The 19,393-nt window shown below is 40.4% G+C and overlaps 1 protein-coding gene across 4 annotated transcripts in view; it reads right to left on the reverse strand.

Moving 5' to 3' along the window:
- Positions 1–748: 748 nt before the first annotated feature.
- The window catches only part of mpped1 (metallophosphoesterase domain containing 1), a 67,501-nt gene continuing 48,856 nt past the window's right edge, over positions 749–19,393 (reverse strand). For 3 of the 4 annotated variants that reach the window (XR_004613074.1, XR_004613072.1, XR_004613073.1), the window contains 4 exons: positions 10,394–10,509; positions 4,998–5,111; positions 2,314–2,494; positions 749–1,353 (listed from right to left, as the gene is read on the reverse strand). Coding sequence is in view for 1 of the 4 variants with exons in the window: in XM_034578245.1 (XP_034434136.1) it covers positions 2,376–2,494; positions 4,998–5,111; positions 10,394–10,509 (349 nt within the window). In the remaining 3 variants the exon portion in view is untranslated. The other variant, XM_034578245.1, reaches the window with a different exon arrangement.

Raw genomic sequence — 19,393 nt, forward strand, 5'->3', positions numbered from 1 at the left:
CTTTGCATCTATGCATTGAAATACCGATGCATATCTGCCTGGTAACAAAACGATGTCATTCAATGTGAAATTATTATAATAATTATGATTATTCAATGACAAAACATGGTTGCTGAATCATTTTGTGCTGATCAACTAATCGTTGCAGCTCAGTCACGACTCAGTTTGAACTGAACGGTTTAAATGGCCTCAGCTGACTTTGTATCATGATGAAGATTTCAATATTTGGATGCAGAAGCTGCCAAACCAGTCTGCTCTGATGCTTTCACATGCTTGTTGGTCGTGGGCATACTTCTGCAACTGTGGTACTGATCCAGCAACAACCTTTATATAAGCAGATCATACTATAGTCTATGGGGAAAGTCTGTCTGAACTCCTTACTAGTCTCTAATATGCTCCAGGAACTGTGGTGTTGATGAGTGACAAATTAATCTCTCTATGAACTTTAGGACCTGTTGATGAACAAATGAATCACCAGACATGTGTGTTTTATGAACTTGCTTGTGTTTTCTCAGATTGCAGTGCTCTGGGCTCTCTCCGTGACCGTACATACCCGAAACGTATCCCATTTCTAACCTTAACCAAGAATGTGCCCTTTGAAGAAAAGCTCAACTCAAATTTCAACTGGTCCTGTACTTGTACACTCAGGTGTAAAAGTGCGCTTGGTCTAACAAGTGCCTACAGACATGGGTCTCTTGGTGCTTATACTGCATTTACACCTTTGGACACTGTAAGATGACTAAATGAATGAATGAATGAGTGACAGTGAATCGGGAATAAACTGTAGCTCCGGGGAACCTTTGGACTTAATGACGAGAGATCAAAGTGCGATGTGTTGTGCACATTCAGATTCAGTTGGAATGGCCATATACAGAAAACAGAATACAAAGAAAGAGAAAAGAAAAGCTTTTTAAAACAGATAAACTGCTAAAGGACATGAGAGTTAACAATCACTTAATTGGCACAGAGAAGACCGTACCAAAATTAACATTAACAAGTAACAATTACATTACTAAGAAATAGACTAAATGAAAAGAAACAACCGCACATCTCTGGACACAGATACTTAAGTATTTTAAAAAGCAGTGCAACAACTTGGAAATCTTACAGAAAAAACATTTTTGTATTGACAGAGAACATTTACATAGACCAGTTACAGTACATTAAGTTACAAATTTGTCAGCAAATTTGTCTTGAATAAGGATAAAAAAAAGTTCCATCTCTCCTGTGAGCGACACAGAGATTTAAACATGAAAATCAATCATCTCTGTTCAGATGCTGGGTGAGGATGTAGCACCTTTACATTGCATGTTACCTGCTGTCCCTTTCAAGTCCAAAAAGCCCGACCTAGAACTAGTTATTCACAGAATGAAGGAGGGAGAGGAAGAAAAAAACAAGATAGATGAGAAGTTGCAAAAGGGAGGCCACATGAAAAGAGGGTTGTGAGCTGCTTCCTCTACGTCCTCTCTTCAGTGGGTTAAGAGACGTACAGAGGGCTTGGCAGGAGTTGGGTATAAATAAATAATTTCATCTAAAATATGGATTTTATTTATAGATATTATTCATGTAATTTGCATGCATAACAGGTCTACCCAACCTTCTGAAAAAAATAGCCAACCCACAACTCTTCAAAGGTAGCCCAATGGGGTGGGACCTGGCAACCCTGGCTGTAATGAGGCTCAAGAGAGCGGTGTCAACATGTTTGACACCCTGACTCTCACACAGCCTGTGGCAGAGACCTCCCGCTGCCCTCACACACTCGCTTTGATCTCACATATTCACGCACAGTGGCAAAAAAACACACTCCAGCAACGAGGAAGCCAAGAAAAACATGGGAAATGAATGTTTACAAGAAGGGAAGGGAGAAAAAGTTTTAAAAAAGTGAAGCTCCCCCCTGGCAAATGTCCCACTGCTGAGTCCATGCTACCGAAACTCTCCAGTAAACAAGGCATTGGGTTGTTTCACTGAAAGTCCAAACGCTTTCAGTTTAATTTGAAGTTACGAAGGCCAACAGCGACCACAGCGTGTCTCTTTTCAGCCTCTGAGAGACACACGAGATTGTCAGGGCAGTAAAAGAGAACACAGAGAAATGTCCAATTTCTCCTCAAGTAAAGCACCTCTCCACTCGTTTGTCTTTTTTTAGACACTGTTATTGGTGAAGAAATGATGGCACACAAAATAACATTAATGACGTGTGTGAGCCTCTGGTCCCAGGTTCCCTACACTAATGGACCCCAGGTGTACCATTTGGCATCACATTAAAACCACACCTGCCTTATATGTACATCATTCAGTTCTGCCTGCTGATCTCACCTATTTTTGCCTGCTCCTTTTTCCTGATTGGCCGTGAGCGTTTGCGGGACAGCTTCCTCTAGTCATGTGGTCCTAGGGTTGGGGAGGTCAAAGACAATGGGTGGGTTCATGGGCAGGAAGTTGACGGTGCATGCCGAGGCGTTGACAAATGTGGTGGTTCCATCTGTCATCATGCCATAACCTGGTGAGAGCAGAGAGGGAAAGAAAGAAGGGGCTTGAATTAAGCACACTGTCTTCACAACACTTCACTGTTTGTCATTTTAAAGTGCACTAAACTCCACAATAGGCAGCATCTTGATTCTCCTTGTGATGGCCGTATGCACAGTTATATATTTGAAATAGATGGTAGAATTCACTCTGTCCCATACTCATCAAAAGGATTCAATATAGGTTTATGATTTCATACACACTCGCATTATCATCATCACTGGTATTATTCATTTCTTTGCAGTCACATAGTGAAGAAACCAGTTCGAACCAGTTATTTAGTTTTTTTGTTTATCAACACATTTTTGACACATTACATATTTGGTTTATACTGTAATTATAAGTTGTAGTAATGCATTTTTCTTTATCTTCCAGTTAAAGTGTCTCCTGTGTCAGTCACTCTCTCTGGTTTAGGCCAAATATATGACTTTCTGTGAAGCCTGGTAAAATATAGGACTAGTAAATGGTAGGGATGAGCGAGTACACCATTATCTGTTTCTGTATCTGTAGCTGTTCAACCAACTAAATTATCCGTATGATCTGTCTGTCTGGCCGGGCTGGGTGCACGCTGACTCGGCCAGTGGAGTCAGCGTTCATCAAAGTTCATTATCCGTACCGGATACTCGTTTCATCCGAGTATTCGGCTCAACCCTAGTAAATGGACCAGATCAAGTGCTGCATCAGCATGGGGGGGTAATGGGATTTGATGAGGTTTCAGTTGTTGTCTGTTTTGCTTCCTCCTATTGGTTTCAGATGGTTTGATATATGGCTCCCTCTTGTCTCATTTGTTAGGTCAGTTGTTTGAGTTAATGTCCTGTTTTGTTGTTATTGCATCCGTTGTAATGCTCGTCTAATATTAACTATTCAGCACTCATGTAATATTGTAACAATAACTACTGACTGCTCATGCATTAATGTAATAATAATGACTGACCGTTTTTGTAAAAGTGTAATAACAACTATTCAGAGCTCACATAACATTATAATAACTACTGAGAGCTTGTGTCATTAAGTGATATTAATTACTGAGAGACCATCTAATAATAACTACTGAAACGCTGTGGAATATTATAATAAAACAAATTGAAGACTCGTGATAATTTAATAATAACTACTGAGAGCTTCTTTAATCTGTAAAGTGCTTTGAGTGGTCATCAAGACTAGAAAAGCGCTATATAAAAACAAACCATTTAACCGTTTAATAACTACAGAGCACTAACAGAAAATAACTAAAACAGAATTGTTTGTGTGGCCTCTTTAAATGTGGAAGAGGCCAATACGAATACCAAACTCACAGTATAATTTGTTCCTTTTGTCACATTAACGAAGAGAGCTGCTTTCAGCCTATTTCTCTTATAAAATCTGATCCAGTTTCTAATCTGGACTCTCTGTTGGGGACCGCTGCTGCAGGGGCTCAGCGCTGACCCGATAACTTCAAAAAAGAAATCCTCTATCCTAGGAGACAGTCTCTCTGCCCTTGCTGGCCTGGATGAAAAGATGAGGATAATGTTGTGGCAGCTCAGCTATTCTCTAATATAGACTTCAATCATTTTCTTCAAAAAAAGATTTCATAATATCCCCATGTTCTCCAAGGTAAATTGGCTGGGAAATCTAAGGGGAATTTCACCTGCTTCATCCTAAACCTAAATTTAGTTAAAAGTAAAAATGATATGATTACTTGACCATCAGGAATACATTTTTAGGCAAATGGACTACATGGTAAATGCTCTGTATTTATATTGAGCCTTTCTAGTCTTGGAGGACCATGGGATCAAACTACCAACCCTCTGTTTAGTGGATGACCCACTCTCCTCTTCAGACACAGCTGCCCACAAATATTGTTTTTACTATATTGAATATTGAGACAACTTTAGATGAAATGATGTTCTTCATTTAGAACGTGATCAGACATCACAGATACTGCTAAGTATAGAGGATAACAATATCATGTTATTATTGTTATCCTCAATTTCCCTTACATTTGTTTGAATGAACATATCACGTCAGTGAATATTGGGTCACACTGTCCAAGAAATGAAGAGGAAATGATTCAATTTAAGATTAGCTGAAATCAGCAAGGCGATCAATGACTGTAACAGGAGGAGGGGCAAGTCTCTCAATGATATAGATAAAAAATACGTGCATTAATAGATTATGTTGATGCTGGAACACTACACCTTCATCTATTGTAATAATATACAATAAATGTAGTAGTAGTCTGATGTCTGTTTTTATGCATCTATACATTTGCTTATTGTGAATACAGAGAATAAGGCTTCTAAGCACATGCAGGTATAATAATTAACATATGAAAATACATTTTAAAAGTAGATTTGATGAGAGTTGATGTCTAAAATGCTTTTTACTTACTCAGTGAGATTTAAGCTCAGTAAAAATATCATATTGCCATCTGTTGTAATAACAATCCATTCGTCCTGTCGATCCTGTTAATTTATTGTAAGAACGCGTGCACACACCTTCATGAATGTGTCCAAACACATGTAATTTGGGCTGGACTCTCCTCTGGACCGTGTTGAGGAGCTCCATGCACCCGACACGCTGCATCTTCTTCGGAACCCAGTCCAAGAAACCTGCAGACAAACACACCTTTAACCAAACCAGCGACCCACAGAACCTGCTCTCACCCACAGTAAGGTCATGAGGTGTTGCTTTGCTTCCCACTATGTATAGTAGCTGTTGAGTGGGTTGAAATGGACAGCAACAGTGATAGCTGCAGTGGAGGCGCACAGTATTTCAATCATATTTCGTCATAGAACCATATTTCAGTGAATACATACTGTAGACCCTTTAAATATTGCATGACATTGTGGAAAATATGCTGTATACAGTCACTATGAATTCAGTCCACTAGTATTTATTTATGTTGATACTGGTCCAGAGTTAAATATGTTGTATTTCTTGTTTTGTATTTATTACATTTATGAATTTCCTTTCAGTCACAAAAATCGCTGAGAGAAAAAACAACCTTTTTCTGTGTTTCCATGGTTAAATGTATCGTCAGGAAGGTTATGAATTTAATCTCCCTCCAAAAAGTGATTCATCACGTTTTAGAGCGGAGCTGTTCATTTCACACTCCTTGTCTTATGGCAAACTGCACACCCAGCACAAAATACAAGTGACTCTTAGAAAGCAGCCCCAGAAAATAAAGATCAATCACCAGCACACACAGATGCAGACTTCACAGTATGTGTGACAGGGATGAAGCATGGAGTGTATATGATTTAGTGGCTGCTCTGTGAGGAGGGATGGTGCTGATGCTGAATAAAAAGCATCAAGTCAGAGAAAGAACATGACTGAGGGGCTCATGTCTCCACCGTCCCTCCCTTCTGCTGCTCAGTTCAGACAGGGATGACAACGTAAACAAGAAGGAAAAGAGAAAAAGAGAGATAACTTAACGAGAGAACGAATAAACAAAAAGGGAAAGACGTCCATGTCTACGGCCCCATGGTATGAAATCAGGACAGCTCCTCCCGTGTTTGACTAAACTAACGGATGAACTCCAACTGTTTAAAATACTGCAATTTATGTATAAAATACTGGAAATAAACAAAAGTACCCAAAGTAAGGTCCTAGCCAATAGTCCAAAACTCATGTCTCTTTTCACTTCAATACATTGACATTTTGGCCTTAGAGTTGGACTAGAGGAGAGGTTCAGGGGGTCAACTCCAATGCCAGTAGGTAATTCATCCTCTGTGAACCATGAACATCGCAAATCAGGGGAGATTAGGTCTAAAGTGCACAGGTAAGCTCTTGAATAAATTGCGGCAACTAAGAATTTAAATACAACATATGCTCCTTAAATTGATCTGTAAACCGAGAAGAGTCAACAGACGTGTGGTAAATAGTTGTGAAGATACCGTGGACAGAGCAACAGATCTTTAAAGCACTGCTAGTGTTGGACGATGATGTCTGGTTTACGAGCAGCATTCCAGTGAATCTCAAATGTGTCCATGTGGTTATCTAATTCAAAATATGTCATCATATTGCTTCTCAGATGGTTTGGTTTACTGACAGGGCTAAAGAAAGTACAAGTGGTCAAAGTGAGATTTTACAACCACCCCCAGCTGGAGTGCGTTGCATGGCCCGTTGAGCTTACACAGCTGTTTCTGACTCTTCTTAGGCACTTTAAAACCTTCACCTGTACGACTAACTCAGGTCTAAAGTCTTGACATGGCCCTGCCCACAGTGACAGATGAGAAGTGAGTGGTTTGCTTCTAGCTGGACCTCAGTGGGCGAATAAGACAGAAGAAAATAAAAGAAAGAAAGAAAGAAAGAATGAAAGAAGGGAAGAAAGAAAGAGAAGAGCCCCCAGGGAGGACTCCAAGATTCTTTACACATTTTTATTTTTTATTACTCGAGTGCTAAAAACCTCAGAAGCACAGTTAATGGACCCTCCCATACATAACACAGACATAAAAACTCAGCTGGCAGTGAATCAGTCATGCTGGTAAAAAATGATACAGTCTGACTTCCGTGTCCTCTGAATGTGTCTACCTGTAAAAACACACGATTAGAATCACTTTAATTACAGAAAGCCTTAAAACTGGAAGTGTCTTCTTTACATGTCTTGGGAGACGGTGGAAGTGAAGTTCGAAGTTACGAGGGCTTTTTGTGTCTCTGGGTGTTTTGCTCCAAAGTGCCACTTGTTTCAAAGCAGCTGCTGCTTTGGGCACCGAGCCTGTTTCCCTCTTGTTGTCTTACTTTCTCTCCTTCTCTCTCTCTCTCTCTGCTGTTAACTTCTTCCTCACAGCCAGATAAAGAGGCCATATTTTTTCTCTCCAGCCACAGATCTGCCACTTTATCACACCTCATAAAAGACTCGCTTTTGCTGCAGTGCAAAACATCTTGATCACAATTCCTTTTCCCTCACCTTCTTTCCCATCATTCATTATTCCTTCTTTCATTACAAATAATGTGAAACTGGACCGTTTTTCTTGGCTCCTGGCACTTTGAAAAATTTAAAGAATTATTGTCTTTCATTTCCTGTTTTTCTTTTTCTTCTTTCCTCATCTGTGTGTGTGTGAGTGTGTGTGTGTGTGTGTGTGTGTGTGTGAGAGAGAGTGAGTGTGTGTGTGTGTCATGCATTAGTTGCCTACTGTAGCTGCTCCATATGCTAGTCGCTCATGAGCAGATAGCGGGGGACACTTGGCTAAGCTGAATGAAAAATAAATGGCCGCGTTCGCAGAGACGCAGACACAGAAATCAATCACACACACTCACTCACATTTGAACACCGCAGCTGCAGTAGGAGATGAGGTGTGAAAGTGTGTGTGAGAGTGTGAGTCAGCGAGTGAGAGGAGTGTCTGAGTGTCTCTGTCTGCTCGTGTGTACGTCTTTGAGACGGAGAAATATCTACAGGAAGTCAAGCTTGTGCGCCACCATCTGTGTTTGCTCCGACTCTTGTGATGTTGGTGTGTGAGGACTGGGTGTGTGCGAGACACATGCACAAGCTGAGAGGTGATCAGTAGGAAGGCCAGTAATGTGGTAAAATGGGATTTCAGTCAGGGCAGGATGAGCTGACTGGACAGTGAGTCATTGCTTCGATGACAATCCCCTTTTATTCATCTGGACAACATGAAAATGATTCAACAAAGTTTCACCATTTTCACTGCTTTTATCTGCCACCCACAGTACACACATTGTATATTTATATGTACGAGTACGTGTATGTGGATACTCAGGTAAATATACATTCTATAGTTAAAAAAAGACATGTGGCCATGTAACTGCAATGTCACCTATTCTTATAAAGTAAAGAAGCACCACCACCAAACCTATGTGGATTTACGCTCTCCTTTACACATATGTATATACTGTTGTAAAACATTTGAAATGTAGACCATGTTAAAAACTCGATAGTATAACACAAAACGACGGAAATTCTGTTAAATCTATTTTTACAACTGACTACAAAAGTAGAAATGCATTATTTCCTAATTGACACATACAACACTGAGCACTTAATATCAATGTTTGATGACTTCTGAAAGAAGAAAGAAGTCAGGTGTACGATGAGATGTCCCTCTGGGACACAGTGACTGATGTAGCTGCTGAGGACAGCCAGGAGGCTTCAGTCAGAGTCTTTCTCAGCAGGTGGACTGCGCAGCGGACAGAGTGCGATGTGGAGGAGAAGTTGTAGCCGAACAGGGTTGACTAGCAGCGTTGGTTCTATATCAAAGCCGTCCTATACATGTATAGTATATTCAATCCTGTCTCCCAGATATATGTTTATGCAACCAAACTGCAACCGCTAATGTGAATGTAATTGGAATCAGATTACACTCATCATTGATACATTGAGGATGTGCTGTTAATTTACATACTTGAGTTGCAAATCAATTGACGCTGAAAACATCAGTGAAATATTCACAGACGCTATGTAAACATACAATATTTAGTAATATCTGATGTTACGGTACCTTCTCCACCTGTAGTGACTCCAGCTTTATCAAAGTGTTTCATGTTTGTTTGTTAAGGTCAGTGACAGAGTCTAGTTTAATACAGAAGAAGTTCACAGTGACCTCAGACGCAAGATTTGTATTTACACTCAACCTAAACCAGCATCTTTTACTGACCTGAATCAAAGAGCTGTTGTCTGAACCACAGACGAGACTCTGGATGTAAACCTGGAGCCTGCACTACAAAACGAGTGCAACACCTTTCCTTCATTGGCTTAACAAACCCAGCCTAAGTGGCCACACGACGCTGGTCATCAACTCGATAAGAAAACCCAGGTCTAGATATAAGCGTGTGCACATAAAAGGGGCGGGGCTTAGTGATTATAACCAATCACCGGCATGGACAAGTGCACTGGCTGCAGAGTCGCATATTTCAAAACGAGGAGCAAACTGTTGTATTAGAGAAATACGAGGAGTACAAACACATTGTGTAGAATAAAAGAAACACAGCTGCAGTTGCTAAATGCAGTAAGGTGTGTGAATGCGTCAGTCAATGTTTTCATAGTAAAACTTTCCTATCACAAGAGTAGATCTGACTATACTTTTGTTTGTGTTGCCGTTACATTAATGCGTAATTCCTCTAAGAACGGTGATGCCAGGTTTTAAAGGAACTGATCGGTCTGTGGGCGGTTATCTCTTATCTCGAACCTGCTCCTCCTATATAATGCTCTTAATTAAATTACTCAAACAATATGTTGCCACCATCTATCCTGAGATTAGAGTCAATGCAAAATATGTTTTCCTTGCAATTTAGTTCTAAAAAAATGTTATTTCTTAGAGACAGGGTTGGTTTGAACAGTCAATGTGTTGAGTTAGCTTTGTACACTGTGCTAAGTGTTTACTTGTTGTGGAAACTGTCTGGTTTCTCTATACTTTTTCATTGTAGAGTGTAAAGTAAGTGAGGCAATGTATGTTGTGATTTGGCACTATACAAATAAAATGAAATTGAACTGAAATATAATTTAATTCACTTGGAATTATCCTGTGTGTGAAAAGGGAAAATAAATGAATAAAGAATGTTGATCCTGTAAGACAGTAATACAGAGGTGCCTGTGTAAATGAAGAACGATAGATCTGTATTGTAATGTTGATCAAATAAGATAATCGTTTATTTTTCCCACTATGGGGAAATCTGATTGTTCTGAATGACACTATTTTATGTCATAGGTGTGTTTAGAGTCTAATGTGAATGACTGAATGTGTATGAGTTCAAAAAAGAAAGCTTGTTAATGTAGCATACATTGTGTGTTTGTGTGTGTGTGTTTGTGTGTGTGTGTGTGTGTGTGTGTGTGTGTGTGTGTGTGTGTGTGTGTGTGTGTGTGTGTGTGTGTGTGTGTGTGTGTGTGTGCGTGTGTGTGTGTGCGTGTGTTTGTGTGATGTAATCTGTGTCTTACCCAGTGGGGGGCAGTGTGTGACCAGGATGTCTGTGTTTTCGGGGATCTGATTCCACTTGTCCAGCAGAGCCTGACCCCGTGGTAAGTTGAAACCCCAACCATAGTACCAGGGCTGCCTGCACACACACACACACACACACACACACACAAAGTTTGGTTAATGAACTCACTATTACAAGAAGAGATATCTTACTGTCTCCCATCCTAACCTTTACACAACCTTTAAGATCTACACAAATAATACAGGTCATGCAGTTGGAGGTTGAGGGTAACAGAAGTTTTTACATTCCTCTCAGATGTTAGACTGTAAGAGTGGCCACATTGAATAATAGGGGAGAAGATAACACACAGCCAACACCTACAGCGCAGTGTATTGTGGTACAAAGCATCAATGCTCGCCTGCACATGGTAAAACATTAAGAAGGAAAATATGCTTACAACTGCAAGTTATTGGACAAAACAATTGTTCTTCTAGCACTCAAATAATACACAAATACAAATATTTTTATTAATAATTCATAGTGATAAAAAATCCTCACGTGAACAGTATTGATAGTGAAGATGACGGGAAAAATGCTCCGGATATTTTACAGTGTGTTTTCTGTTAAAGCTGATGTCTCGACAAAGACAACAATGTGAGGGGGAGATTGTGGGAAAGGTTAGTCATGTAGGCCCACAGGCTGCGGACAAAAAACACACACAATGCTTTCATGCTGTTGAACTGTAGCTGACACTCTTCATGACCGTCCAGTCATGATGATTCAGTGTGAAAAATATGTGTCTAACCTCCTGTCGGTGCTGCCTGAATTGGCAGCCTGTCTAATGGAAAAACTGCAGGAACACAACACAGAGAGCAAAGATCATGAATCTGGAACGACCTCTCCCTTCTTCTTTTGTCGCAAAACACCAACAGTTGTCATCCTCCTTCATTTTAGTGTTAAAACATGCACAGCTTCCAGGGGGACTTATTAGGAGTCATTATTGCGTGTGTGTGTGTGTGTGTGTGTGTGTACGTGTGGTGGTGGTAATTGTGGGGGGAAGGGGCTGCTCTAAACATCGCCTTGATCACAGCGAGTCTTAAAATGCTCGACAGGAAGACGACGGAAGAAGAAGGGAGAAAGAGGAGGAAAAGGAGCCTTGACGGCTGGGGCTCGTGTCCCTTTACTTTGATAGTGAATGCCTCGGCCGTGAGTTGAGTGACGGAGGAGAAATTAACATGTCACTTACAATCTGTTCTCCGATCCATCTTCACCAACACGCCACAAGCGCGCGCGTGTGTGTGTGTGCAAAATCAGCCGATGACGTCCGTCGCCGTGCAGCCAGCTTTTTTAAATTGCTGAGTGCAGTCACTCGAAACGCCAACTTTATCGCCAAGGCCGCTGCTCAATGCGTCTGTACTCAGTGGAACATCAGATGAGAATTTTTAAGAATAATTTCCGGAGTGTGTGTGTGTGTGTGTGTGTCTGACATGCTTGGGGACTTCTGAGACAGATGGGGAAACAGAAAGACAGACCTGAAGATAGGAAGAACTACCTGTCACACACACTCTCTCCTCGTCTTTCTCTCTAATTAAGAAAGCTAAAAATGGTGATCCTGAGGTCACCAGCGTCGGGAGGGGCGATCAAGTGCGTGTAGCAGTGTACCCTGGGAAATCACTCTGTATTCCAGCTGGAGCGCACGCCATTAGAATTCCAGCACTTCGTGAACATCAGAGACCAAACATTTCTGACGAATGATCTTACGCTGCCCATGAACACAATTTCAATAATTTACACAGCAAATATTAAAACATTTAGACCGGCCTTAGCATATTAATAGGGCCTGTGGAATGTAATATTCATGTCCATCTCAACATGGACGTCTCAATTAAAATGGAATGAGCTCAGCAGTATGATTGATGCTGCCGACTCTCGGTGTGAATGGAAGGATGAAGAGAGAGCAAAGGAGGAACAGGGAAGAGTTTCTCCCTGATAATGACCAACCAGATGCTGATGTATCCTAACAGAGGGAGGAGAAGCAAAGAGAAAGATTCATGAGGATGGAGAGAGCGAGTGTTGTACTTAGATCAATGGCTGCATGGACTAATTCAAGACGACTTAAAGGGACGATATTAAACTTGTGCAGGTTTCATCAACTACAAATAATTTACATCCAACATTATTTATAACCATTTCCCAAAGCAAACTGCGTATGTAGACTGATGTCTTCTCCTCCAAACAGTCAAGACTTTCAGTTCATTGTAAGGTCACAATGAAAATTACACTGAAATATGCTTGAGCTAATTTGCTTCGAGGAAATTTGTTAACAACAAATTAACATTTTCTTTAATCCTTGTTTAGTCAGGATTAGATGTTTACATGGATAACATGTATCCATGTCCCTCTCTACACGACTCTAACATAATCCAGGACTCCCATGTGTACCTACCCACTGAGCTCCCTCAGCAGTTTTCCGGATGAACCCAGTTTGGTTTCTGTTTGCTTGGACTCAGCTGCATTTACAATCTGCTGGATTTGGCTTATTTAACTGATCATGTTGATAACAGTTTCATGATTATTTCAGCATGTAGCTGCTCATTAAAATGATTTATCATATTTTGGATCAACTTTTTTGAGTTTCTCAAATCCAACCAGGATAAGATGTATACATACAATAGCCTGGTGCAACATCAAATAATTTCCCTGTTCATTTCAGATGGTTCACTACTAAAAAAAAAAAAAATCTGTAGATGTAGTTGTTTGTTGAATTATAAAGCACAGGCACCTGAAAAAAAAAGATTAACGTGACATTAATAAATAAATGACTATGTTGACTGTGATGGATTGCTTTCCCGTGAAATATTTCATCCTCTGAAAGTTGATTTTTATAATGAAGCAATCATAAGAATGATAGTATGTTACAGATAGGTCATTATTTTAAATTAATGGGTTGAAACAGTCAAAGCCTCAGGTACAAACTTGTACTGCACTCTCAAACTATATGCTATCAATCAATATCACTTTTGAGATTCTGTCAAAACCTCAGAAAAACACACTGCCTTCAGTTCAAATTGAGATTTTACGTGGCAGTAAATTTTGGAGAAAAAACTTCTTTCATCCACTATCCCTAAAATACTGATGATCCAGTCTGTCATCTTGTCATGTGAGGATTACAGCATCCTTCACAAAGTAGCCCGGCTTTAATTTAACGTCCATCATCCTCTAATCGAAGGCGTCGCTCCCTTTCAGACAGGCGATATCTCATCTTGCGGCAAAACATTATCATGGTGTTCAAATACCAGGAAAAAAATGGTACAAGTCATTTGTGTTAATTTAGAGCAAGAGAATCAAAGTGTGGAGCATAATTAAAGATTCTGTTAATGTGACGGGATTGTGTTTGTTGTGGGTTTAAAAAAAAGGAGAAAGCAGATGTTTATGTTCAGGCTGCGAGTCCTCAGGCACATCTTCAGGCTGCACACAGGGAGAAAAACAACAGTCTGCAAACGCTCACTGAGTTCCTGCCGTCATTGTCCCGAGGAAGGGAGGAGTAGTCAAACTTAACACTGCTTTCAAAATGCATTTATGGTTTTAACACAAACAGGGCAATGTGCAACTCTTTGCTTAAGCCTGCATGCAGCTCTCTCTCGCTCTCTCTTGCTCTCTTGCTCTCTCTCTCTCTCTGTGTGTGTGTGTGTGCCAACTGATATCACTCATCAGTACATGAATATTTGAATGGCTCTGCCGAGGGCTGCAAGGTTTCCATGCCTGCCTCTCTCCTTCTCTTTCTCCTTATTCTCTCTTCTTTATCTCGAGACCTGATCGCATCAGGTCCTGATTCCACTCTCCTCCTCCTCCTCCTCTTCTTCATTCTCTTCTTCACATACCATATGCCCCTCACTCTCCTCGTCAGCTAGGAAACGACCTGCTCTCTGAGTCTGCCTCTGTGTTTGAGAGAGAATTTTTCACGACCACATCAACAGTGATGTAGTCGGACGTCCTGGAGGGAAGGGAGTCAGAGTTTGGCAGAGTCAGAGTTTGGCGTCAGGTCAGGAGGAAGAAGTGCTGGTTATAGAATTTTTAAATCATAATGTATTTGTGGACTGAGTATTTTGGCCACTTGGGAGCAGAGTAACGCTCAGCATAAGTTCAGTCAGGAAGACTGTACCCCCATTCAATCAATCTCTCACTCTCTCTATGCTTATTGATCAGTTTTAATTGTGGGCGTTTCTAAATGGCCAATCAGATTCTGCCACAGTCTCTTTCAGCCAATCACGCTGCTGCTATCTAACCTTAAATCCCTTCTCCTCTCTTCAGCAGTCAGCCGTCATTCGGTGACGTGCATGACCTCCACCCCTTCTCCTCCAGTCTTCAGCAGAATCATCATCATCTATCTGGATCCTTAACCACTGCCAGTGTCTATCCCCTGGAGGGAATTCCTGTGCTGCGTTCTGCTTCACCTCCATCTAAACCCAAAGACATCACATAGAGGATTCAAACGCCAAAAGACTTTAACATTCACATCACTTTCTGTGCGCATGTCAATTAATGCTGTTAAAACGTTGAATCAAAGTCTCTCCTGATTGAACCATAACTAGGGTCAAATGTTTTGGTCACATTGTGTCCATCTGACAAATCTCAGTATTCCTTCTCTAGCTCTATTTTGTTCTCCACCAGCTCTTGAGGGAAAAGAAAAGGGTCGATCTGTCATTAAGGGGTTTGGGTTAATATTATCCTATATCTCATGCTGCACATAATTATATTTAATGAAATAAAGAAAAATATTTGTTATACTGCTATACTGCTGTCTACTATACTACATTGTAGTACTACTACTACATCCCACGTTATACTATATTACAATTTTTTGTATTAAAGTCCATCTGTATCCTTTTACAAGTATGGAAAGCAGACTTCATCATAACTTTAGCTGTGTGGGCTGTATTCTGATCTGGAGTGAAGGAAAAGCTGAAATCATGTGGATCCACATTTCATTCCAAGTGCATCACTATAGGGTCATCTTAGTATTAAGGAAATAAACCCAGTTCATGCCTGACAAACAAATTATGTTACTGGAGAGAAACCTTCTCTGTACTTCGCTCAGATTGGGTGGCGGCTGTGACTGAGGGGGTAGAGCGGTCGACCTCCAACCAGAAGGACAACGGTTCCAGTCCTAGTCTTCCCCATTCTGCATGTTGAAGTTCTCTCTCGGATGATACTGAACCCCAAAATTGCCCCTTCTCAATTATAAAAATAATTCCTTCATCAACTTAATTTGTTTACAGGTCAGATATGCCTGGTCAAATATGGGAGATATCAGAGCCACACTTATTAAATAGAAACTGCATTAAAATAAACTGAAGGTATGAATGTGTGTGTTGTAGTCTTGCAGGCTCCAGGTGGACAATTTTGGAAATATCCTGAACTGAAAGATGCTAAAACACTCCACAGCTGAGGGGAACTGCAGAGCTGGGTCATAATTCTCTGAGGATTTACTCGCTGCATATTCATGTCATCCACGGCTCATCTCAAATCACTGATTAGCCTACCAACTGGGTTAGGGTTTTGCTTACATTGAACTGCATTCTCACATGTTTAGTACATTTATGTTCTTTCAATGTAAATTTGTTGTTAAGACACAATTTTAATTGGGGATATTTGATTTATTTTCTTATAGTCAACAAATGGGCAGATCAAAATAAACAATACTGTGTATGTATCTGCAGCCTCATATATCGGACTCCTCTAAGACACAAGGCTCCATTGTTTCCACAAGCTATTAAAAACACTGTGACTTTCACTGTTGCACTGGGTAACATGTTCCTTCATCACCAGAGACACACACATAGCAGTTTAATTTCACACAGCCCTGCTCCCCTAAATAGGCCTACTACATTAACAAATAGGAATTAATACGCTGCTGAAAATAGTCCCCAACAAACCCCGGATTCTCTCCAGTTAGTAAAACACAAGTACAGTCCTGAAACTTGCAGCATGGAGTGGCAACCGGATCCAGACATTGGAGTGAGAGGAAAACTCAGCAAACAAACGAACACACACACACACACACAACTGAGCACATAAGGTTAAGGCTGTGGAATGCTGTGGTGTTGGAGTGAGGAAAAAAAGAAAACAATTAAATTAAAGATGACGACTGTAACGGGGGGTAAAGGTATCATTCATTACATGCACCGACGCAGTGAAAACACCCAATGGTGCTCACCTCGGCTAGATCTAATTAACTACTCATGACTTAACAACCCTGGGAGGCAGCTTGGGGGAGTGAAGCACAGCAGTATGCATATACGCACACAGGGAATATACAGGGTCAAAAGATGCTCCTCCTTTGTTTGCCATAGAGAACATTAGTATTTGCAAATGCATCGACGCTTCTTTATTTTCACTATGCTATTATTTTTAACTGCCCCCCCCCCCCCTCATTAGGAAACAACGTGGAGCAAAAGTTTCAATTAAAAGTGCATGGAGCGGAGTCTGCCGTTCCTCCGGCAGGTGAGTGCCGGCTGCAGAAGCAAAGGCAGATGTTCACTCCTGAAGCTCAGCCTGAGGCCAGTCATTCTTTGCTGCTTCTCTGTGCCTTGCCTTTATGTCAGTGGGATGTGGCACGTGGGTCCATCCAGCAAAGCAATCATGTACGATGATTCTTGTAATGGCAGCAGGCGCCACCCCCTTGTAGCTTGGTAAGTGTTACATTAATCAGGATGTGTGGAACCTTATGAGGGGCCAGCAGGGACTTTATTCAGATTCACCTCTCTTACACATATGAAACCAAAACCATTCACATACTATACTGGAACTGGAAACTGAACTGAACTATAACACTCTCACACATTCAAGAGACATGCTCTCCCATGCACAACTGACATACTCTCACACATAGGGTGATTTAAAGGTGATTGGCGCAGAAGGTCAAGTGGGACGGTATAACTATACAGGGCTTATTTTCTCTCTTGATGAGTAGGAAATAAAATATTTTGCTGAGCCCCTGCTCTAAAACCGAAAAAGCATAATTGCATGTTGTCATTGTTGTGACATCACACAGGTGTGACTTGTAAGCATCAAACAGGAAGTTGAGGCGATTTATGTCATCTTCCTCATGAGGTGAGGAAAAACTAACATATAGCACAAAACTTTGATGGAAACACAAATTTGATTTACTACTACAACTAAATTAGTTGAAAAAAAGTGTTAATATCCTTTTTATTTTGGGAATTTGAATTAGTTTTAATGTTTGAGTTAAATGGGACAGCATGGTTTTAGGTGATTGGGACAGTGTTAAAATGATCAACCATGCATTGAGAACCACTGTGGCCTGTATGCTCTAACCCCAGTTGAACGTACTCAATAAAATCTGGACTCGTTTGTTACGTCAATTCAACTTCTGGTCAAATCTAAACACCTTCGGGTCAAGCATTAGCATTCTATCATAGTTCACACATTTGAAGCCAACTAGTCCAGGTCCTGTTCTACACATGCCAGACAGACAGAGAGATAGAATTCAGACAGAAAGATTTCTGGACTTGAAACGCAATGCTCTTAACAATCTCCTTTTTACCTAGCCTTTCTATATTGTTAATAATGAATGTGTATTGTAATTTTAAGAGTTACAACTTCTTTGAAACACTCCAGAACCCTCCTCAAACAGGCCTACAATGTACTATTATATATATTAAATAAAGCATTACAGCAACAAAAAATGTTGTGCTTTCAATGATCCACAGACTGTTTAATTAAGTTTTTATCAATGTTGAAAGTATTGCATTTCCAAATCTCACGGAAATCAACACTGGCCTTCCTCAGGACCACGTAGTGAAAATAATGTTTATTTTAAACAAATCTGCAACATATTTGACCATGGATGGAGCTGTGCTCTAAAGGGTTAGCATAGGTACCAATAGGTTGTAGTAGGCATTGGTGAAATTTAGCGAAACATTAATGCCACTGTTTGAAAAACACGCAGCGTTGAAGAGGTTTGATGAAATGTCAAAACACCATGGTTAGATGAGGAGCTGAAGGAGTGTATTGGTTTTGGACAGATGTTGGACAGAAACCCCTCAAGATCTTGGAAAATTGCATCTGGTACTTTTTCACTGTTTTCTGACGTTATATTTACCAAATGTTTAATCGATTAGCAGATTCATTTGTTTGTAACCACTTCATTTTTTGAGGATTATAATTTGTTCTATTTTATTGTTTTTTATTTCTATTAATAATGCTCAACATGTAAACTGTTTTAAAATGCTTTTATGTAGTTTATCTTGTAAAGCAAGTTCTATATAAAAGGTTTATTGTTATTATATAGTATAGTATGGTCAAGTGTTACAAGGGCTAAGATGGTACTAAACAGAACAGTGCACAGCAAAGACTACATTTATTCAATGTAAATAGACATGACAGTGCCACCGGACAAGCTACAGGAGGACATTTTATAGAAGCAATAGCATACTCAATCAAAAGAATGGTTCTCCAAGGAGCTAAGCATGAATGGAATTTAGATATATTGCCCTCCACCCCCCACCCTGCATAGTAAAGATGCCCTGCGCTCAACATGGTTTGTGTTAGTGTGTGTGCATGTGTTTGTGTGTGAATATTACTTAGAACTTAGAACTGCTGGTTGCAAGAATTCGCAGTGACAAGAGTTTTTTGTGGATGTTTTATCAGCAACTAACTCAGGTTGGATTCCTCCTGGTGCTGCTGATGGTCACAGCCTGACAGTGACAGAGAAAGAGAACGAGTGACAGCGAGGCAAAGAGCAATGTCCTCCTGTTCTTTTTGCTGTTACTCTGGCTGGTGTTTACTCTGTTCCTCCAACCACATCTCTGCTCTGACCTCCTCCTGTTTTGCTTCGCAGGAGCAGGCAGTTTAAACTTGTTTAAATAAACTCCAAATCCTGTGATTACGATGCTCACCTGCACACACAAATCCTGTGTCTGCACACATAGCACAAGTGACAGGTTATAAAAGGAGGACGAATATTTGGTCATTTTAATATAAAGAGGTTAACATA

The sequence above is a fragment of the Hippoglossus hippoglossus genome, chromosome 23, assembly GCF_009819705.1.
Source record: "Hippoglossus hippoglossus isolate fHipHip1 chromosome 23, fHipHip1.pri, whole genome shotgun sequence".
In the NCBI taxonomy this organism is placed as follows: domain Eukaryota; kingdom Metazoa; phylum Chordata; class Actinopteri; order Pleuronectiformes; family Pleuronectidae; genus Hippoglossus; species Hippoglossus hippoglossus.